At 39.0% G+C, this 23,749-nt stretch overlaps 1 protein-coding gene across 10 annotated transcripts in view; it reads left to right on the top strand.

Moving 5' to 3' along the window:
* GUCY1A1 (guanylate cyclase 1 soluble subunit alpha 1) overlaps positions 1 to 23,749 on the top strand; it is a 47,586-nt gene that overhangs the window by 5,184 nt on the left and 18,653 nt on the right. For 5 of the 10 annotated variants that reach the window (XM_034772911.1, XM_034772904.1, XM_034772902.1 and 2 more), the window contains 2 exons: positions 16,728 to 17,124; positions 20,765 to 21,181. In XM_034772911.1, coding sequence (XP_034628802.1) covers positions 20,927 to 21,181 — 255 coding nt within the window. In that variant the 5' untranslated portion in view covers positions 16,728 to 17,124; positions 20,765 to 20,926. Of the gene's footprint in view, positions 1 to 16,727; positions 17,125 to 20,138; positions 20,315 to 20,764; positions 21,182 to 23,749 lie in introns of those variants that run through there. The other 5 variants (XM_034772908.1, XM_034772903.1, XM_034772905.1 and 2 more) reach the window with 2 other exon arrangements.

The following is a 23,749-nucleotide window of genomic DNA, read 5'->3' on the forward strand; positions in this document are numbered from 1 at the left end:
GAGCCTGCTGGCAGTTGCTCTTATTTTTTCTTTAATATTATGTTATGACCTTTATTTTATTTAAAGTAGCATCCATGCCACCTCTAAATTTTTTTTATTCTTTAACTTTTAGCTTTAGGGCCTATCACAGGGTATGATGCCCCACACTCTGCCTCTCACTTTGCAAGCAGTCCTCACACACTCCTGAGTAAGTTCACCACAGTATGCTTTATTTACAAAGTATTTATACAGTTTTGTGTCCCCACAGCATAAGACTTTCCTCAAGCTTCTACCTACTCTCTAGGTATGGGGAGAGGGATAAAGAGATCTCACTTCTCTGAGATCATGGGCTTCTTTGCCTACTCTCCCTCCCAATCCCCTCTGTTTCCTTTCCTGTCTCTTATTTAGCAGCCCTCAGCTAATGAGCTGAATCTCCTTATTAACTGGTTAATTACTCAGTCCTAATCAATTATCTCACAATTTGGCCTATGTGGAATGCTTACAAAGTGCACAAAATGGTCACCCAGCTCTGGACTACTCCATTCTGTCAGAAGGCCTTTTTGACTGATCTCATTTTACTGGAAATCCCCCTTTCTAAAATTTAGCAAGACTGTTACTTTTTGGTACCTTGCCTGACCATTGGATGTTGAACCTAATTATATTGTGATCCTTATTACTTAGTGACTCAGCTACTGTCACTTCTTGAATTAGCTTCTCTGTGTTACTTAAGACTTAGTCAAAATTAGCATCTCCTATCTTTTTAGGAGATGCAGCAACTTTCTCCCTCTCCAGCTGCAAAAAGGGAGCAACACCCTGAAGAATTGTTCCACAGAAGGTTATCTCTAAGGCACAGTGGTGCTTGGTGCTCCCCCTGGGGCTGTGTCATGTCTGTATCACTCTACTCACAGCTGTGTGTATTAGCACACTCTATTGAAAATTGGTCGATCCTATAGTGGAGGAAAGTGCATTAGCTGAGTACACAGTGATCCAGAAAGCAGGGTATGTATGCCATCATGGCAGGTGTGAGCCAGTTCCAAAGACTTGATTAAAGATGGCAGAGTCTGGCCCTTAGGGCTTCATTTGCACTGCTTATTCTCATGTAGAGCAACTCATGCATGTAGTCTAGTAAGTTAGGTGGGAGTAAAAATTAGTCAATGTGAGGAAAAGGTTTGGAATCAGTACTCTAGTTATTTCCCTTCTGCAATTGGTTCTATGTGTAAAGCTGAAATGAAAATTTAATTAAATGTGCATTTATGAATGGAAGTCTCCACCAATCAGAATATGGGAGATGCTCAGCACAAAAATAACTAATTATTTACCATTTACTTTTTCCTTTCAGAAATCTTTCTGGCTCTTTATTTCAGTGACATGCTGGGGTGTCACAAATTCCAGAGATTACAGTGAAACTTCTGGAATCTGTGATGTAATAACAAGAATAGGGGTTGCTACTAAAAAAAGCCAACATATAGCAATAGTTATAACACGGTGGTTATTGAGATACTAGGGTCAGGAAAAAAAACTGCAGTATAGGGATATATTGTGTGATAGTGAGGGATATTTTAATTGTGACCAAGGTAAATGTGTATTTGACTTAGTTTTCATTTTAGCCTTGTATTTCACTTTGGATTGATGCAGGTAGAAACGGTCGCATTTAGTTCAGGGAAAGTTGATTTCTCTCTGCCTCAAATGCAGAAACTATTTACACGTGAAAGAGCTTTATGATTGCAGAATACCTCAGCAAGATTTTCAGTTTATTGCATGGAAAAATGGCTAATTCTGCATTTTTGTGTCATTATTTCTGTGATTAAAAAACAAAACAATATACAATCATGTTCTCCCTTCTTGGCTATGGGAAGGGTTTTCTTGAATACTCTCACTAACAGCTGTGCAGCTCCGTATTCATCATTGCATGGACTCCAAAGCCTAAAATATTTGTTGCAGGGCCAGTTTCTTTAACTCTCACTGTATTTGGAGAACATATGTGTCAACCCAACTTTTGACTCCTCTCATTTTCCCTAAATTATTTCCCCTATTGTCCATTTAGTTTGCTGAAAGTACAAAATCACTCGATTTGTGTTCTGAAAGTGCTGCACTAATTGAAATGTGGTGGAATGAGACCCTGTTTGCTGTTTGGCACAGACATTCCTGTAAAACCCAGTTGGGAGAAATCACAAACATCATTGATATCTACAGTATGGTTTTCAAGATAGAATTTTGGTTTTCCCATACAGGAAGAATGGTCTGAAGGGAAGGACAGCCATGTGGTAAAGCTACTTAGGAAATCTGGATTCAATTCCTGGCTCTGCCATAGATTTCTTGTGTAGGTTCCTCTGTGCTTCAGTTTCCCATCTGTAATGGGGATAGTAATACTTCCTTTTTCTTGATGTTTATCTGTCTTATTTATTTTAGACTGTAAGCTCTTCAGGGCAAGTATTGTCATTTACTATAATATATTTGTACAGGGCTCTGACCTCAGTCAGGGCTTCCTAAGTACTAATACCAAAAAAAAAAAAAAAAAAAATACTATCAGTGACAGATTTAGACAAAGCAGTTACACTAATCATGTGCAAGGTAACATTGGTTCACTATCTCAATCAAAGAAGCACAGCTGAGGCTAGACAACAGGGTAATCAATAGCGTTTCTGTTTAAGCAAAAGCTAGAAAAGAGTTTGCATTTGTTGACTAAATGCAAAACACATTGATTGCATGTAAGCCTAGCCAAAATTAAGAGAAAAGTAATTAAATCCAAGCCACAGGCATTCCACTGACTAGAGCAGATTAACATAGTAGATCTTATTCCGTTAGGAGAGCACAGACAGGCATTAGAAAATATATCTGTGTTGCTTTAGCATTGGTCAATACAGTACAGCAGAACATGATTTTCCACAAACCTTTTCTGAGAACGCTTTACAGTGTTAAGTAATACAATTATAAGTGTAGATAATAGATAAGGGAGGAATTAAAAAGTAAAGGGAAGCAATAAAAGGTGTCTTTTCAGATTGGATTTAAAGAGATGGTGAGTCTCTAAGGCAGGCAGCGAGATAACAGGATTGCTGTTTCTAGGTGGCAGGAACTAGAAAGGAGAAGATTCCTCTTGTTCCAGTTGTGGCCAGACTTTGGTTAGGAACAAAGTAAAGTGGATGAGATGAGGAAGTGAGAAGAACAGTAAGCAGAAACAAAGCTCCATGTAGGAGGCTGGAGGAAGTCCATGGAGAGTTTTAATAGCAATGTAGGCAATTTTAACTGATTCTGAAGTGCCACTCATGTTCGATTCTGAAGTATGATGTGACTGTTTGTACCTGTGAGGAAGCAGGTAGAAGTATTCTGCACATACTGGGAACTGGCTTTTGGGGCGGTGAAAGAAACAGCTGCATTAATAGTCTAGATCAGAGGAGATATAGGCATTGAAGTAGATTTTATCTTTAGTAATTGGAGAAAAATATCTACCAAATGCCAGATTAAAAGATAAAACTGCACAATCTTCCAAAAGATAAAACAAAAGAATAAAAAGCTATGCACATACTGATATAGGACATATCCCTTTACCATTTGCTTATTATAGTATACAGGACTGCAGACTGGTACAGTTTGCATCATATACATGGGAAGTGAAGTTCCCCAGCACCTAAACCTGTCCAACGCCAAATCTGAAAACATTGCTCTCTCTGTTTGAAAGATGATGCTTAAAGTAAATACTTCTACCAATGTACAGGATTTACCACTGCTCCGAGCAGTCACATGGCTCTTCCAGTATAGCAGGATGAGACTGACAATTCTTAACTGAGCAAGGACACTGAGATATATGCCTATTTTAATACTCTTGAACATGAGATTTATCTTTAAAAAATCAATACCATTTTAAAATGGTGTATTCAGAATTTTATTGCTATTGCTGTAATTTATGTACTAGATGGCTGGTCTATCTGATGTTAGAAGAAAAATGTGATAAGTGAAGTTCTTATGCAAGTGTTTATATAACATATCACTACTATTTTATTTCAACAGTTACTGTACAACTAGTGGAAAACATTCATAATCTTAAGTCAAATATTAACAACTGCTTTCAGAGCCTCAATGCTAAACTTAGGTTTGGCTTTTAGCTACAGAGCTGCATTACTTTGGAATTCACTCCTGTTGTCAGTTTGATGTACTACTAGCAACGCAGGATTTAATCCTTTGTTATAAACAGAGTTGAAAACTCTGTGCAGAGATTTATAATATTAATGTGTTATAAAGATAGTTGTAGTGCAGTGGTTATGCACCACTGCTTCAGTTCTCTGTTGCCCTAAGACACCCTTGGAAATTAGATATTTTGTCTCGATAGAAATTTCCTGGTGCAGATATTTTAAATACATTACAAAAATTCCGGTCTGATCTGGGCTCAAAATAAAGAAATAGCAGGGTTGTGATTCTGGCTCCACCTGTGTGAGTGAACAAAGCTGGAGAGGATGCTGAAGACTTCTTTCCTCCCTGTATTATGTACCTACATACATAGGGGACAGTCACAAATCCTAGAGCAAAAACACCACAAGATTCAGAATTCTGACAGCAGCATTAGATATTCCAAAAGAGGTGGTGTTGGGCCCTCATCCTGCTCCACTTTGGTATTCATTGGGAATGGAGTGTGTGCCATACTTCACAAAAGAGATGTAAGGGTTGCTTCTTAGCATGCTTTTCCCCACTAGCACTCATGCAGTGCTCCTGCACACCAAGTTGCAGAGCTGCTGTCTTCTACAACCATAGGTTGTCTGTAAGAGATTTTATAGAATCCCTGCTAGCAAGTATGTGTGTAGTCTGAATTTTGGATTTTTCATTGTGTCATCTCATGTGTCTGTAAACAGGTGGCTCCTTACACAACACACACAATAAGGTTTAACCATCCTTTATGGGGTTTCTAATGTAAACTTCCTCCCAGAGAAAGTGGTTTAGTAAAACATTTCCTATTCGGGACAATACTCAGTTACATGCATAACTTTAAGTAAGTGCTGTCCTGAATAGGAATGGATTAAGCGGTTGTCTAAATGCTTTCCTGAAGCTGGGTCGGGGTTGTTCTTGGGCTGTTTTTAGGGTTGCTGTCCTCAAGATTCCTCTATCTCTACTCCCTTCTGTCTCTGATAGACATTCACATTGCTTTATATCATGGCTTGGAGCTAATTGTAAGAGTGCCAGTGTGAACTAGTAGAGGAGCTCTGCACCTACGCATAGATTCTTAGAACCGGTCATCCTGTCACAAGACCACCAAAGAGCAATCAGATTAAATCAGCTTTGATCATTTGGCTGGAATCTAACTGGTAACCTATGATGAGCATGGTCAAAAAATCTAGATAAATAGGTAGAAAGTTTGCATATCTCATTATGATTCCCAGAGCCATCTAGTCTCTTAATATCAGAGTCTTCAAGCAGTCATTATCGTATTACCCCAGTCTCCAGTGTAATGAGACTTCTGGAAATTCATTCTGTCTCTAAATGTAATGAAATAATAAGTGCCTCGGCAACAGATGACTTACCCAATTTATATGTTAAGAAAATAATGAGTAAGCACAGAAATTGCTTTTGCTTTTTTTTTTTTTTAAATGGTGAGTGGGAAATGGTGTTGAATGGCCTTAAGTCTGATAAATCTTAAAATTATTTTTTGATCTCTGTTCAGTACATCTATTATTACTTTAGCTGTTGGGTCACAACAAAAAAAAAGGAGCCTGCCAATTCTATGTCATGTCATAATACTCTTGTCACAGTCCCTGGATAGGCTGCCCCTTCTGAGACCCTCTTCCAGTCCTCCTTGCGCTTCACTTTTCTTTGGGATGGAATCCCATAATCCAGCTGCTCTCCGGGTTACATCCCTGTTGTTGCCAACAGGGATACCTACTGGGCCCAATGGATTTGGCGCCTGCAAAATTTTCCTTTGGGAGCCTGTGGAAAGTAATAATATGCAGAGACACAGAAGCAGTTTCTTCATAGCAAAGTGTGCTTTACTTCCAAAATGTACATATTGCTCAGAGAAATTGATTTAAAACAACAAAGAGACCTATATGTATGCTGTTTTACCTACACCTGGCATTCTCCCCAAACTCTGCTATGTAGATGGGATTTAGCCGTGGTGTTCCTCCCTGTTCCTCTTATGGATCAAGTGCTAGCCAGCTTGCTGCAGTGCAGATCCTGACTCTACCTCAGTCTGTGTCAGCCTGCAGTGGCAGACAACTTCTCCCTCCATTTCTGGAGGCTAGTACCTTTGTAAGCTTTTAGTATCCTCTTTGATCTTAGGTCTGGCCTGAGAAGAGGAGGCTTTGCCAGATTGGAGGGAGCCAGGAACCCCCCATTGTTTGTGTAAAGAGCCTTGGTATTCTCTATGACATTACTTTATCTTTGTCATTGTTTTGCCTTTCCTACTTGATTCCTTTAACAGCATCTTCTTATCTCACTCTATAACAAATAATTCATTGTACATAAACACACAGAACTATGCACAATATTAATAAAAAGTAATTCAGATACTTCTGAATCAATAGGACAACTCACAGAGTAAGGTACTACACAACGTGAGTAACAGTGACAGAATCTGGCTCCCATAGTATCCGGCAGAGCTGGGGTGTGAAATACAGAATACTACAGAATGTGTATTGCTGACTCTTGACTGCGGTACAGGAGTTTGCAAGTTTCACATGACCTCTTGGCAATGGAGGTTAGAATCTTTAAGGAAATCCCATATTCAGTGTTTCCTTCTCAGGATTTCAGATGCAGGAATAAATGTCATCCCAGTTCTAGTGGTAAAGGGAAATGTAGAGGAGGAAAAAGAGAGGATGAAGAAAGGAATGAAATTCTCTGTGGACATTTTATAAAGGTGAAATGAAATATTTTAAAAATTAAATGCAAAGCTATAAAATCTCAAATCAGTAACACATTATAGCCTTACGTTTAAATTACAAATCAATGCAGTTTAAAACAAAATAGTAGGAATTAATTTACTTCTTAACTTACCTGCTAAGACCAGAGTTCTGGGATTGGTGTTTTCCTTGCTACAGCTAATGACCTCACTAATATCTACTGGAAGGTAGTCTGTGAGACTGCAACTCCCAGCTCCATGATGTTGGTTAGTGAAACAACTATCTATTGAAGGCAGAAGAAGAAACTCGAAGGCCTTGACTCAGTTCACTTCACATTTTAACTTACTTGTATCCTGAAACAGATTAGTTAACAGAAGCAAACAAAACATTGCAGAGGTAGGAGAGCTGTTTGGTGTTTCACTGCTGTTTGGAGCTGTTTAAGCTTTGGTGTTTCACAGAATTCTCAGTAGAGAAAAATGTGAAATAACAAGAGTACTCCCATATTGTCTATTCTCTTTTGATTTTATTTTTCTCTGTTCCATATGTTTTCACCCTCTCCATTACCATATCTTTTTCCCATTTTGTCACTTTCTTTTCTCCTTTTTTCCATCCTTTCCCACCTGTTTCCCATTGCATCCTTTTCTGGCTGTTTTAATTTTTCTCCTTGTTCTCCTTTATTTTTCTCCTTGTTTCCCCACATTTTTTTTCTCCCTTGTGAGGTAAGGAGCAGGAACTATTGTCAAGCAATAATAATTTACACTTGGGAAAAAGTTTAACTACATTAGAGAAACAACTAGGGCTCTGATCTGCATGTGGATTACACAATGGGAATAGTCCCATTGTACTTCAGTAGAACTACTCACAGTGTTGCATCAAGGCCCAGGACTGTGCAGGACTATGCAGTTCTAGGAGATTTGAGTTCAGTTGCCTTCCTATTTAAACTCGTACTTTGTGTCCAAATTTAGGGGTCCAGTATTTTTGTACATCTAAATCTGTGATTCTCCAGTTTCTTGTCCTTCGGTCTTCCCTCATATTTCAATCCCACCAAATTCCTTAATCAGTTTTGTTCCACTTGTAGGCAAACTCTAGGGAGTGCTAATATTTGTCCAATTCAGGAAATCATCCCTGCTCAGGACAGTGCTTAATTACATACCTAAGTCCTGCATATGTGCTGTCCCGAAGAAAGGCCTTAAGATGCCCAGAACTGAATGTAGTAACTAAATTTTAAAAGGCTGGATGGTCTATTGTTCTGTGGGATACAATATGCAAATTCAGTAGTTCTGTGAAATGCTGAATTTTTTACACTTACTTGAAGTGGTGTTAGGTGTAGTTTGTAATATGCTAAATATTTTTAAATGTGTTAGTTGTTATAACTAGGACAGCTACATAGATCAATCATGTTAATCAGCATTTGACAATATTTGGGACAATGCGGCAATATTTGCAATGTTGAAGAGTTCTGTGGAGCTCAAAAGCTTGTCTCTTTCACCAACAGAAGATGGTTCAATAAAATATACTACCTCACCCACTTTGTCTTTTAATTAATCTTTTGGCTATACTTTGGAAAATATGACAGTGAATTCTGAAAGTTCAAAGTAATATATATGTCTCCTTTGACTGACTTTTTAGGGAACTGGTTTTCAGCGAAAGTGGTATTAAAACACTAAGCCATTTTTAGAAATGATTTAGCTATTTCTGATGTAACAGATCGCAGATTTTTAGACCTAGATAACTTGGGTTTCTACTGCAGGCTGTTGCACAGATTTTTTTAAATACAGTTGTCGCATAAGAATTACTATGATTATTTTCAGCTTCTCACCTCAGTCTTTGCACAAAGCTCCTACTGATGTCAAGGAAAGTTGCAAATACAGAACAGGGCAGAACATGGCAATTATCACAGATCATTTTACATGTCCTCTGCCTGTTGCTGTCATTTGCATATGCTGACTTTTCCTGTGCAGAAGTCATTCTAAAAGCATACTGTGCCATTTGCTGATAGCTCTTCCTTTCCACAGTGCCGAGAAAGCAGAATATTTTGAATGGAAGGATCTCACAGAAGAGCAGATGAGATAACTGCAGAAATCCCACTGAAAACAATGGCTGGCATAGCAGAAATTAAATATCCTAAGAAATACCAAGATTTGCCTTGTGATTTATTTATTTTCCAATTTGTTGTAGAGGTTCAGTAAAGCCTGTTTTGCATACACCTTAGTACAAAAGCTGACAACAACAGTGTTTGTTCATTTACTGCAGTCAACCAATCGTGCTGCTTTCTCTTAACAATATGTATGCAAGATAATAAGCTGGCGAGGTTCCAGAGGCCTGGAGAAGGGCAAACATAATACCTATCTGTAAAAAGGGGAACAAAGAAGACCTGTCAAGTATCAGAGGGGTAGCCGTGTTAGTCCGAATCTGTAAAAAGCAACAGAGGGTCCTGTGGCACCTTTGAGACTAACAGAAGTATTGGGAGCATAAGCTTTCGTGGGTAAGAACCTCACTTCTTCAGATGCAAGTGATACCTATATATTGATACCTGGAAAGACATCAGAACAAATGATTAAACAATCAATTTTTAGCACCTAGATGATAATAGGAGTATAAGTGATAGCCAGTATGAATTAGTCAAGAAAAAATCATGCCAAACCAACCTAATTTCCTTCTTTGACAGTGCTACTGGCCTCGTGGATAGGGGAAGCAGTAGAAATGATAAATTTTTATTTTAATAAGGTTTTTGACTGTCCCACGTGATATTCTCATAAACAAACTGGGGAAATATGGTCTAGATGAAATTACCATAAGGTGGGTGCACAACTGGTTGAAAAACCATAGTCAAAGAGTAGTTATCAATGGTTAGCAGTCAAACTTGTGGGGGACGGATGGACAGACATATTGACTGGTGTCCCATAAGGGGTCTGTTCTGAGTCTAGTACTATAAAATATTTTCATTAATTACTCGGCTAGTGGAATGGAGAGTATGCTTTTGTGCAGCTAACACCAGGCTGGGGAGAGAGTGGGGGAGGGGTTTGCCAGCCCTTTGGAGAACAGGATTAGAATTCAAAGCAACCTTGACAAATGGGAGAATTGGTCTGCAAACAAGATGAAGGTCAATAAAGACAAGTGCAAAGTACTACATGTTGAAAGGGAAAATCAAATACACAATTACAAAATGGGGAATAACTGGCTGAAAAGGATCCGGGGGTGAAAATGGTTCACAAATTGAATACAAGTCAACAATGTGATGGAATTACAAAAAAAGCTAATGTCATCCAGGGAGGTATTAACAGGAGTGCCAGATAAAACACTGGAGATAGCTGTCCTCTACTTGGCACTGGTGAGAGCTCAGCTGGAGAACTGTGTCCAGTTCTGGGCATCACACTTTACAAAAGATGTGGATTAACTGAAGAGAGTACAGAGGAGAGCAACAAAAATAAAAGGTATAGAAAACCTGGCTGCTGAGAAAAGATTTAAAACAAGTAAACAAACAAACAACAAACAAACAAAACCACGCATGTTTAGTCTTGAGATAAGAAGACTGAGGGAGGACCTGATAACAGTTTTCAAATATGTTAAGGGCTCTTACATAAAGGACTGTAATCAATTGTTTTTCATGTCCACTGAAGGAAGGACTAGATGTAGTGTACTTAATCTGCAGCAAGGGAGATTTGGGTTAGATAACAGGAAAAAAACTTTCTAAGTATAAGGATAGCTAAGCAATGGAACAGGCTTCCAAGGGGGGTTGTGGAATCCACATCATTGGAGGTTTTAAAAACGTGATTTGACAAACACTTGCCAGAGATAGTCTAGAATACCTCTCAAGATCCCTTTCAGTCCTATGTTTTTGTGATAAATTTAATCCTGCCTCATCTGCACAAAAATGTTTCACTTTCTGTTTGCCCCATAAATTCGGGGAAAGAATAAAAACCACCCTGGTCTTTTCACATATTGTAGACACATTTAATTATTAAGCTCTGTCAGAAACATTGTCTGCTTAAAATAAGTGTCTCCTTGCAGGGCCGGCGCTTCCACTAGGCGACCCTAGGCAGTCACCTCCCATGGCAGGAGGTCACTGGTTTATAATATAAACTGCTGATTTTAAATAACATTGTACTACAAAAACAATTCAGAACTGTGTAATAACAGTGAAAAAGTACTATTCTGGGGCCCGGCTCCCTCTTCAGAGCTGCTTTCCTGCCTCATGCTCTTCAAAAGCAGCAGCACAGCAGCTCTGAGAACACTTCTTAAACCAGCTACAGTGGAACCTCAAAGTTACGAACTGACCGGTCAGCCACACGCCTCATTTGGAACTGGAAGGATGCAATCAGGCAGCTGCATAGAGAAAAAGCAAATACAGCACAGAACTGTGTTAAACGTAAACTACTAAAAAAAATAGGGGAAAAGTTTTTAAAAAGATTTGACAAGGTAAGGACCCTGTTTCTGTGCTTGTTTAATTTAAGATGGTTAAAACAGCATTTTTCTTCTGCATAGTAAAGTTTCAAAGCTGTATTAAGTCAATGTTCAGTTGTAAACTTTTGAAAGAACAACCATAACGTTTTGTTCAGTTATGAACGTTTCAGAGTTTCAAACAACCTCCATTCCCGAGGTGTTCGTAATTCTGAGGTTCGACTGTATATAGCCTCAAATACCCTTTTTCCCCCCAAACCAGAGAAATCTTGGACCCGTGACCTTTCCGCAGTGGCGTATTATCGCCTAGGCCTTGTGCTCTCTGAAGCTTTTGGGTTTTTTTTGCTTCGGCACTTCAGCCCTTCTCTGAGTTTTTTTTGCTTCGGCACTACTCGGAAGTTTTTTGTTGTTGTTGTTGTTGCTTTGAGACTTTCAATCTTGAGGCGGCAAAAAACCCTGGGCCTAGGGGCGGCAAAATCATTTATCCGCCACTGCCTCCCCGCCCACATGACAAACCATCTTCCCTCATTAGGAAAGTTCCTACTCTTACATAGCCTCCCATGCAGTTTATCTCTTAACTTAACAGCTCTCAAGGATCTCAGAAGATTTGGTTCAGTTGCTACTATCATGTCTACCAGTCCACCTGCAACAGTGCCAGAATGTCAAAAGTCCTGGATGTGTTTTCTTTCAAATAGAAGAAAACATGCAAATCTCAGAACCTATTTCCATGACAACTGTTGCAAAACTACTAGGATCTGATCCAACTACTGTTGGATCCTGAAAAACTGTTGTTGACTTCAATGGGAGTTGGCTTGAGCATTTAACTGTCTTTCATATTTACTCATAGTTATTAGTGATTTTTCTGTGTAAAAGTCACAGTAGTGCTACAGGTGGCAAACACTGAATCAGAAAAATCTGTGGTTAGAATTTGTTTATAAAACACTGTTTGCCTCAAAAGGGTTTAGTTTTCGAACAAATATTTGGATTTATAGATTTCAGGGAAACTTTTGGTACACAATTGCTTTTTAAACTTTCTGTTCATTATAATTTGAAACAATGAACACAACAGTAGGTACCAGGAAATATTTAGCCATTTAGTGTCTTAATACAACTGATGTTTTACACCACCACATAGTGCCACAGTGCCTTAGATAAAGCAATGGCAATTACTGTACTTGTGCAAGTTTGTGTCTTAATATGGCAAACACACATGTTTAACTTTACTGATATTAAAAAGAGTGGTTTTGGTTTGTTTCAAGGGCTGTAGGATTTTGGAATCTCTTAATGGCTTGTTTTTAAATTCATCCACTGTTATCAAAAAGGAACAACAAATCTGTTCGATCATGAATATCAAACAAAAATAATAGTTATAGCCACTGTCAGATGAAGGCTATTAATTTTCACATTATAATAAAGTATTCACGGTATGACTGCAAATCAAGGGTGTGATTTTGCAGACATGCACACAACTAACTTTATTCATGAGAGCAGTCCCATTGAAGTCATGGGACTACTCGAGTGAGTAAAGTTACTTGTGTGTGTATAAATTTTTGGGATTAGGCTATAAGTATGCAATTGGAGCGGAAGGAGCCAACAAGCAGAACACTTGACTTTCAAGGTTTTCTTCACAATAACTTCATGTTTTTGGACTTGCAATCTCTTTTTCATTTGTTGATTCCAACTTAAATTGTTTGAACTGTGGAAAAAATTCTGTTCTCAGTCATATCCATATAACTCCCATTGATTACCATGGGAGTTGTACCTGAGGACAGGATTTTGCACTATAAGATCAAGAAAAGATTCTGTCAAGGGACTATTCGTAGATTTATTTCTTTGACTCCCCATTATTATTCATTACAGTTATTCAGTTAAAAGCTTTATTGCATTTTGACAGATTGCAAATCCAGAGAATAAGAGTATAAGTCTATGTATTTCACTTAGAAGCATGAAAATACAATCTCCCTACCATTTTGGATATTTTCCATTAGACAAACATTTTTTTTATTCTGTTTTCATTGCTGTAACTTCTCTGTTTTGTTTACTTACTTATTTGTGCACCCTGGTCATTTACCATGTCATCAGTGATGTTAGCGTGGCCCAAGAAGCAAGACTTCTCAGTAAAAAGTGAGCTGAAATGCCTGGTCAAATACATGAATCTGTTTAAAGTCCAAAATCCCTGCAGCTGCAGAGGCTCAGTGAACAGGCAAATGGTGAGATTTCACAGTGTAAGAGGGCTCAGGATTCCATTCTACACATAGCTCAGCTCTGTGGTAGCTGACTGCACTGAGGAATGGGGATTGGACAAGAGTAGGCAAGAGGATTTGCCACCATGAGGTATTGTAGAGCCTGCTCCAGACATTGGACTGCAGTAACTTCACTGGAGTGATTCCACAGCCATTTTGCCCTGGGAGAGAGAGGATTCTCCCCATGCCACCTTCTCAGTATGCAGTCCAACTACTTGGGCCAAGCTCTAGGAAGAGGATTTGCCCCTAAGAAAATACATGTGTAAACCTAAAATGACAAGTCTATGTTATACCAAACATTTGACAATCAGTCCTTCCTTTTAGCTACATGCTAAGAGCTGGGTGTGGAATTCTGGACTTATGTTGTGCTTTTAATTACATCTAGGGATGGGTGTGTGTTTTTAATGTTTAGAGCTAGAGTTTGGACCACCTGCACCCTCCCTAAAAGTTTAGCAGTGTTGGGATCCAGGGGTTTGTTTCAGCCCATTTTAGAGAGATGTGCCACTTATAAAATCAGAACTGACACCAGTCACCCCCAAAGTTCAGTGGTGTTTTGAAACTTGGATTTGGGTTGGGTCCATCTCTGAGAACACTGACTGTTAAATCATGATATGCATCTTTCTCTTATATTAATAGTTAATCAACCATTCATGCAGCAAAAACGTAAGTCACATGTTAGGTACAAAGACTTTCACTTTATCTTTAAAATGTACACATTTGTGATTTTTAAAGTCTACTCATGTATTTTATGGAGCCCTCATTTCCCATTGATTAGCTATGGGGGGAGGGATAGCTCAGTGGTTTGAGCATTGGCTTCCTAAACCCAGGGTTGTGAATTCAATTCTTGAGGGGGTCACTTAGGGATCTGGGGCAAAATCAGTACTTGGTCCTGCTAGTGAAGGCAGGGGGCTGGACTCAATGACCAAGGTCCCTTCCAGTTCTAGGAGATAGAATATCTCCATTAATTTCTTATTTATTTATTTTTTAATTTTGATTGCAATGGAACCATTGAGGACTAAGGTGCTACTCAGCATGAGTAGTGGTGGAAGAATCTGATTTAGGAAACTACCTATCCCCAAACCCTCCCTCTGCCTCCAATGTTTTTTCTTCCCCTTATGGTCTATCTCTTGGCTAGACAGCTGGCTAATTTTGCAGTAGCAGAATTATTATTATTGGTCCTGTTTTCTCTGACATAACACATTTTAAAAAGAATAAAATATTAAGAATTAGGAGGAACTATCACACTAGACTGAGAGAAGGTCTTTCTTGTGGCTCAGAGTGAAATATCAAGCAGGGGAGTAACTGGGATGATGTTTAGTATTTAATTTGGATTTCATAGTATGGTTTCATTATTTCAGGAAGTCATTAAGACTTTTAAAGTAATGATGATCCCGTGAATGTTAAATTTCACTAATGATGTTTTGAAATATTAGTTTGTAATCACTGCAATATTTCAGTAATTATTATGACTGCTTAGTACTGTGCCACACCAACCTCTTAAGGTATTCAGTAGCACCAGATGTTCCATGCCTTGGAGGAAAGACTTGAAAATGCTCCAGCTGTTAGGTCCTATAGTCGCCAGCCCTGGTGAATCTCAATAACTACTCAGATGTAACTAAAATGAAGGGATATTTTATTAGGCAAGAAATGCCAAGGGATATTTTACTAGGACTTGCAAGGTTACAAATACCTTGCAGACCAATAGAAGGTTTGGGAGGCTTGGGCTTAGTGCCTGGGATGCCATCTCCAGTCCAGTGCCCTGCTAACAGCAGGTGGCAAACTTGCAGGTTTCCTGGACAAAATCAGTCCATCAGTCTCATTGGGAGCCCCTTTACATTGTTCACAGCTACAATGGCAGCATTTTCTGCACAGCTTCTGATAAGGGAATGCTCCAACAACAATGGCAGCTATCCTATATACCTCCCATCCCCTCCCCCCACATACTCCGTGGCTGAATGTAATTGGACAAGGTCAGTAAGCCCTTCTTACGTATCCAACACCTGGTCACAAAACACTGACCACTTCGCAGACTAATCCCCAGTGTCTAAGGCATTTTGTCTGCAATAGTCTTTTTCGCGAGCCTGTCCATTTAAGAGCCTGAGCTAGCCACCAGGCCCCTCCTTGCTCTGTCATCTGGCTGCAGGTCCCATACCTAGTCTCTGCTGTTATGCTGCAAATTCTGCAGAACTCTGAATCTGGTAGTAGAGTCTGCCCATCACAGTCTGCTCTGCACTTGGTTCTGCAGCTTCTGCTGCTGCCTGTTCGCTGCTTGCCATGTGGTTCCTCAGCAACTTCCCTGTAGTCAGCATCTTTATTTTGCTCTTGGCTCATCATGCAGCAAGTTCCTTCCTTGAGAAAGAGGTTATTTCTTGGGTCAGAGTCTTTTATAGAGTTTCTATCCCTCCCCATATTGGTCAAGAGAGGGGGCCTGCATCCATGTGTCCATCCTGGAGGGTCACAGGGCAGCAAGGAGGGAGATAGCAGTTTTCTGCTTAGCGGATTCATCACATTTCTTTACATTTAATAAAACAATACAGTCCTAGTCCTTGTGCAGTACAGTCAGGAGCGCCGCCAGCTTTTCTGCCGCCCTAGGCGGCGGAATGTCCCACTCCGAAATGCTGCCCCCCACAGAGGCGGCGGAAGGGCCTGCTGCCGAAATACTGCCGCGGTCACCACCCCCCAAATTGTAGCGCCCTAGGCGGTTGCCTAATGGGTTGTGCTGACCCTGAGTACAGTGCCAGTGTGGACGCTGGCCAGAATCTAGCCCTCTGTGTATTCACTTGTATTGAGTACTACACATGGTATAGAATAGATGTTATGCTTTTTAAAGGCTATAGTCTGCCCTTCATCTATGAATCATGATTATGTTATATATACACATAAAATGCCTGTATGCCAAACTCTTCTTGAAGCTAATGAGAGTTCTGTGCAAGGAATGAGGACACTCAAGGACAGATTCTCAACTCTGTCCAAGTTCTGCACAAGCAAACTTAATTGTGGTATTTCCTAGCTTGTGAGTGCTTAACTGTGCAATCTTTTAATATTGTTTTCTTTTGTATGTTATAGACATATAAAATAGGGTTATATAGTGTTGCCAGTGTTAAATTAGATATTCATTTTATAGTGGGAGTATGAAGAAGTATCTGGGCCAGATTCTTAGCTGATATAAACTTGTGTAGCTCCTTTGGGATCAATGGTTAATACCAGATTAGGATCTGATGTTTATGAAGTGTATTTTATTGGCCTATTTTTAAATTTTTTTATTGTTTTTCATGATTTCTAGGTACTAATGCAGTTGCCTCCAGGCAGGTTGGCTGATGTGTTTGCTCTGCTAAAATTAGGACCAGATTATCAGCAGGAGGCAAGGTGTGGTGTCATCGAACACCTCAGTGGGAGAGTTAATCTGGTACTGAAAAGATGCAAAAGGGTTTCACAGACATCTCATTGGGAGATGGGCAGGTTTGAGATCACATGGGTCACACTCTTCTCCAAGATCTGCAGTACCTAACACAGCAACTGGCAGCTGTCCGCCTGAAACCACTCTTACTAACACTGAGAATCCTGTATGCAGATGTGAATATATCCTCCAATTGTTGAGCTGCTGTGCACTCCAAAGCAGCCACCACACCAAAACAAATGAATGTTTCCCTGGCATGTGAAGTCTGCATCTGTTTCATAAGGTAACTTACCAATAAAGCAGATGAAGAAAGATAATTAACTTTTTTATACATATGTGATTTAATGAGATTAAATGAGACTAAACAAATACTTTAAAGTTCTTAAAAGATGAACATGTTTTTTGTTGTGAGTTTGGGGGATCTTCTCTGTGTGTATTTTAACAGAAGCCTTGTTAAGATGTTTGGGACTAGACAAAGTACTCTCAATTTCAAATCACTGAGGATAAGAGATGATATAAATCCCCATACTTCACTATATGTCTGTACTCCACATAAGTATAAAATAAATCTTTTAGGTTTATAGACTAATTTGCTTATGATTTTTATCCTATTTGCATGAAATCAAATTATTAAACAGTGCTTGTTAAATGCTAGTTAACAAGTAGTCATGCATCTGCTCTTCATGGAAATTTTAATATTAGCCTGTTTTTGAAAGGTATGATCCATTGCACTGTACTTAAAATTATTGTCATGGACATTTATTACTAGAGTAAAGAATTCACAGGTAAATAATACAGGTGAGCATAAAGGAAGGCACTTCACCTGGTATACAGGGAAGTATAGATGGAAGTATACTGAAAAGTATTAAAAACAAAAGATTTTGAGCAATGCAGTAAATATCCTGTATAATTCATCAGCGTTTTCCTCTGCGTGGCATGGTATAATTTTGGACAGAGTTAAATGATCAACACATTTACTGTTTGTTGTTTGATCCTGGGAGCTGTGATTTTTTTTTTTAAACTTCCTTTCAAAGGTAAATATGATGAGAATTAATATGAGACAGAGGGAGAACATGAATTAAAAACTAGAAGTTGTCCTGGGGTGGACTTTGTAAGAGCATGATTTGGGGAGCAAGGACAGGGCTAGAAACTTTCCAAGTTTCCACATATCTTTTTAAATTATAATTTGTTGTCAGTGGGTGTGTTCAAGTGTTGTGAGCAACCATCAATCTTCAAACAAGTACACCTCTACCTCGATATAGCGCTGTCCTTGGGAGCCAAAAAATCTTACCGTGTTATAGGTTAAACTGCATTATATCGAACTTGCTTTGATCTGCTCCCCTGGAGCACTGCTTTACCGCGTTATATCAGAATTTGTGTTATATCGGGCCATGTTATATCGGGGTAGAGGTGCATTGGGACTGTCTGATTCAGGCTGTGATGTACTCCATGTCCGATATTTCTCATACTTTTTTTAAGGCCATTATAACTGATAATATTGCCCCAGTAAACAGTAGCATGATAATGCATTGTCTTGCTACTGTCGATATGTTTCTGTACATGAGTCTGCCAAGACATTGTAGAATTATGTTTCCTACTTTGTTTTCATTAAAGGTTTGATTCTGTGTAAGGCCATGTAGAGGTTCATGGTTTGGCCCTACTTTGTTAGGCTAATTCAGTGCATTGTGGTTTTGAATGGAGATATCGTGTACCAAAGGGCCATCCAGTTTCTTTTTGTAAAAAAAAAAAAAAAAAAAAAAAAAATTATTTAGCGCTCGTAATAACAAATCAGTTTTTAGGAAAACCTTTGTTAGGAGTAAGCTTCAGCCTTTTCTTAAACTGTGTTGAAATTTAAATATTAGTACAGTAATAATATTTTTATTAATATTATTGGAATCATCAAGGTCCTAATTCTTCTCACTTGAAAATCTATGAAGGTTTTGACATAGACTTCAATTGTAAGAAGATCAAGCTCATGTATGGATGGAGTAACTAGACTTACTGGAGCCATAGGTTCAAATGCTACCAGGGTTAACACAACCCTTCATTCTTCGAAAGCTGAGAATTTGAAATTTTCATACAGTTCATTTCTAATCAGAGGCAGTGTGTGTAAATGAAGAATTTCATTCATCGGGAGCCATTTTCCAATGGTCACTATATTTCAATGCTACATTGTTTTCCAAAAGATCTTTTCAAAAAGAAACGTTTTTCTTAAATCCTAGTGTATTTGGTACAGTGTTTATACAAAGTGCTTCAGTAATGATATTATACTGATTCAGCGTTGTTCTTAAAAAGTAAGGTCCTGATTCAGCAAAGCACTGAAGCATGTGCTTAAGCATAAGCAAAGACCTAAAGAACATATTTAACAACATAGCATATACATTATTATCACTCTTGGAAGGATTAGATTTTTGTGGATCATAGAATATCAGGGTTAGAAGGGACCTCAGGAGATCATCTAGTCCAACTCCCTGCTTAGAGCAGGACCAATCCTCAGACAGATTTTTGCCCCAGATTCCTAAATGGCCCCCTTGAGGGTTGAGCTCACAACCCTGGGTTTAGGAGGCCAATGCTCAAACCACCGAGCTATCCCTCCCCTCCAAGGGGAGGGTTAAATGTCGGTAAATGTTGATTTCACCATACATAGAGAATCGGATGAAAAAATATTTCCATTGATGATAATCAGAGTTTACAGATAGGCAAAGAAAGAAGAATGCTGCTTGAGAACTTTTTAGATTCAAAATCATGTGATTTTGACTTTTGAATTAGGCTTATTATAAATAGACTAAAACAAATAGTAAAAACTGGCATAATTTGTTGATTTCTGGATATTTACTTGATATTTACTTTCTATATTTTGACACCTGATGTTGAAAATTTGTGTTTTAATGGTTTATAAAGCTTTAACTTTTTGAATTTTGTCTATCCCAGTCAATAATTATCCCTGCCCCAAGTCTGGAGGTTAAGTCAAGATATCGCAATTTAGGAGGTAACAGGTGTGGCATATACTTGTTACAAAGAGGATATAGTTGACTGATAAACAGGAGTTGGAAGTAGTTTTAAGGAAGCTGGGAAAAGGAGGGTTGGGGCTTCTAAAATCTGGTTCCATGGGAGACAAATCCACCCTTTTCCCACCCACCTTTAATTCTCAGATGAGGGGAGGATGGTGGGGTCCCAGCAACAGGCTTGGACCAGACTGGAAATGGGGAGAACTGATGGCAGCCCTCCCAAATGATTAAGGAAAGAAAGATGACCAGCAATGTACAATTTATTGCTGCGTATTCCCAGATGTGTTAAGTGAATACAGTTGCAGCCTAATTAAACCACATCTATTGCAGCTTGCCTTTCTACATGCATGGCCAGGACAACAGCCCTGAGCTGAGGGGCTGGATTTTGACATCCATGGTATTACATTCCAGAAGTGCAAGTACATCCAACTCAGTCATACTTGCACCAACTATGAATGTGATACTGTGAGTATCAAGAGCACTGAGGCTTAAATTCCCACGTTAGTAAAAACAAATCCCATTGTTCCACTTCAGGTAGTTTTTTTTAACAGGAATGAAATATGTTTTCTGACTGTTGTCAGTGTGTCTTTGTTTGTTTTTTTCAACAGAGACCTAATTCTTCAACTTGATCACAGTTACAGTTCAGATAAAATATGTTTCTGCATTAGCTACCAGGGCCCCAATCCAACATGCACATAACTTTAAGTACATGAGTAGTTGAAGTCAATGAGATTATTCATGTGCTTAAAGTTAGGCATGTGCTTAAGTTCTTTCTTGGGTCAGAGCCTCCGGGTTATGGTAAGGCTGACCTCACCATAACTTGACATTTCCGTAGCCATAAGGGAAACTAAATTAGTGTACACTATCATTCTTTCATGTTTTGATTCTCTTTTTTTCTTTCCTCTTGTTTTGTAGGGTTATAAAGCTACATCTGTTCCTGCAGTGATTTATAACGACATATCTTCCACAGCAATTGCCTTCATCTACTGTTCTGGCTTCTACTGTTAGTCAGCAGAAGAGAATTAAACACAAAGCAAAGTACTCTTAATCTCAATAGACAGAGAGACTTTGTACAGTATGTTCTGTACCAAACTGAAAGACTTGAAGATCACTGGGGAATGTCCTTTCTCCTTACTGACCCAAAGTCATATATCTGATGAACATGAGGAGGAATGTGCAGAAGTGCCAAATAGTTCTAGAGCAGCTTTGCCCATCTGCAAAGAAGTCAGTGAAAAAGACACTCATGGGACCCTTCCAAAGAGGAAAACCAGTAGAAGCAGAGTGTATCTGCACACTTTAGCTGAAAGCATCTGTAAACTGCTCTTTCCTGAGGTAAATGATTACAGTGTACTGATGATGATATTTTATTAGAGCATTAGGGATAAACATTTAAAGAATGCATTTTAAATAAGCATTGAAGTATATGTAAGTCCTTGAATCAAGTTCAAGCTCCTTGTTCTTCCTTCAAGGCCTTGCAAAGCTCTGTCCTTGCCTACATCTCTGCTCTCATTTCTTCATTCTCCAACTACTGCTGGATATAATTGTGCCAAAATCCATTTTGAATAGTTGTGCCTCTTTCGCTTCATCCCTTCTTCCATGCTGCTCAATACTCTTCAAAGGCCTCCCTTCTCCATTTACATTAATCATCCTCCATCACTTCATTTAAATCACTCCTTAAAAATACATTTCTTCTGCAAATCCATACACATAATCCACTACAGATAGGTAAATCCTTTTAATAAAAATGCAAAATAGCTATTTCCATACTGCTTCTATACTGAAGGCCCTTCTGGCATATTGCTTGTTTAAACTGTATTGTTTGTGTTTGATTTAGGGCCCAAACCTGTAATGCTTACTCATATAAGTAGACCTTCTGAAGTCAACAGGACACCTACGTGCAGTATTGAAGTCAGTGGGCCTACTCACCTCATTAAGGGTTACCTCACCTAGCTTTCAACTGCTTGAAGCATTTCCTACTGTATTGCACTGAACAAAATGTCTGTGCTAAATTAATAATACAAATAATAGTGACATGCAGAAATAGTAAAGACATATTTTTAGAGGTGCAACTTGAGGCCTAGTGCAAAAGGAAATAGAAGATTCACATGCCCTGCTCAAACTAGCTGAACAGTCAGGTGCCACATTCCGCATGCACAATATCAGTTTCAAAAAGTATTGATAGTAGTTTATTTAAACACTAAAAATAAATAATTAAACATTGCCCAAATAGTGAGGTCCATGCACAGGCAAACTCCATTGATTTCAATAGTAGTGAGAACTGAGGGTTTTACTCAGTGAAAGAAGCTATGTGAACCTGCACCAAACAGATTTTAGAAAGCATCTGCTTGACCTGCAAGGGTATGTGTACACTGCAGATGGGAGGGAGACTGCCAGTCCATATAGACAGGCTTGTGCTAGCTTGCGTAGGTGTTGCAGCATAGGTGTCAGCTTGAGCTAGTCACCCAAGATTGGACCCAGGGGGTTGGGTGGGCATGGACTCAAGTGGCTATCCTGAGCCACCACCTATGCCCCGGCAACCACACTTCTATTTTTAGCATACTAGCTTGAGGAGAGCTACAGCATGTCTGTCTACTCAGGCTGGGAGACGCACTGCCAGCTGCAGCATAAACATAGTCCAATTGTCTGGCTTAGGCTGAGTTCCATGATAGGTGTGATGTCATGTGCATAGTGCATGCTGGGACCTACTAGTGGATGGGGAGTTGGTGATCAGTGGTCAAGTTGGTTGTCATGAATTCTTAATGGGGGGAAATAAGTTTTCAATTGTTAATGTGCTCAGTATCTATGTTAGCTTGGCTGGTGACATTCAGCACACATTTCTGCAAGCGATGGAATGTTGTTCATTCTATTTGCATGTCTGTTTTCACAACTCTTCGATTTCTTAAACTCAGCCTATCAATTTTTAATAGACTCTCTCTTTTTTTTTTCTTCTACCTTTTGCCTTGTGCACTAATATGAAAGACAGCCATCACTTAAAACAGTCAGTTGTAAATTCAGAGAAAATTAAATTCTGTAGGCAAATGTATTGGCCACAGTGCCTTTTTGCAGTGTTCCCACCACACTCATTTGTTAAAATAGTGTCTGTGACCCAAGCATATTTTGTTTGGCTAATTTTAATTTTAATTGGCTGCTGCTAATTCTCTCTCATTTGCTATTTGGAGAATGATGTAAGTGTACACAGCTCTTCCATATAGAAAGACCATAGTCCAGATCCTCATCAGGTATAAAAGGATGCAACTCCACTGATGCTGTGACCATGTGCACCAGCAAAGGACCTAACCCAAGGTCACTACAACAGGAGTTAACAGTTGTTGAAATCAGTGGAGCTCTGTGCAGTCACAGCAGTCTGTTTTCATCCTATCAGCTGCAGGATCAGAGCCTGTTTTCCCAGTCATCCTCCCTTCAAGATGGATTTAAGTTTGTTTAAAAGCTTATTTCTTACTAGATTACCTTGTGGTGCCCTGCCTAACAGTGACTTATGTCACCCTTTTTTCAATTTGAAAACTTCAAAGCAAAGTGCCAGATTGTGTCCCTGATCAGAGCGTGTCGCTTCCATTGATGTCAGTGAGACTTATGCGTAGGAATCAAGGGCACAATATGGCCCAAAATAACTTTTCATTAGGCTCAAGATACAAGAGAACACATGTGGGTTTTTTGCTTCCTTGCTTGTTTAGATTTTTTTTTTTTTTGGAGTGATACAGTAGAATACTTGGAGTTGAGTAAGGAGTTGGATGGCCCTCCACAATCTGTTCCTGTTGATATGTTCGAGTGAATTACATCTTGATTAAATGAGGTAGAACAGTTGTTCACTTTTGGGTTTATTTGAAAACCAAACTATTTGCCTTCCTTATGATATTTGTTTTTCTGGCAGAGTATCCTTCC

The sequence above is a fragment of the Trachemys scripta genome, chromosome 5 (assembly GCF_013100865.1).
Source record: "Trachemys scripta elegans isolate TJP31775 chromosome 5, CAS_Tse_1.0, whole genome shotgun sequence".
In the NCBI taxonomy this organism is placed as follows: domain Eukaryota; kingdom Metazoa; phylum Chordata; order Testudines; family Emydidae; genus Trachemys; species Trachemys scripta.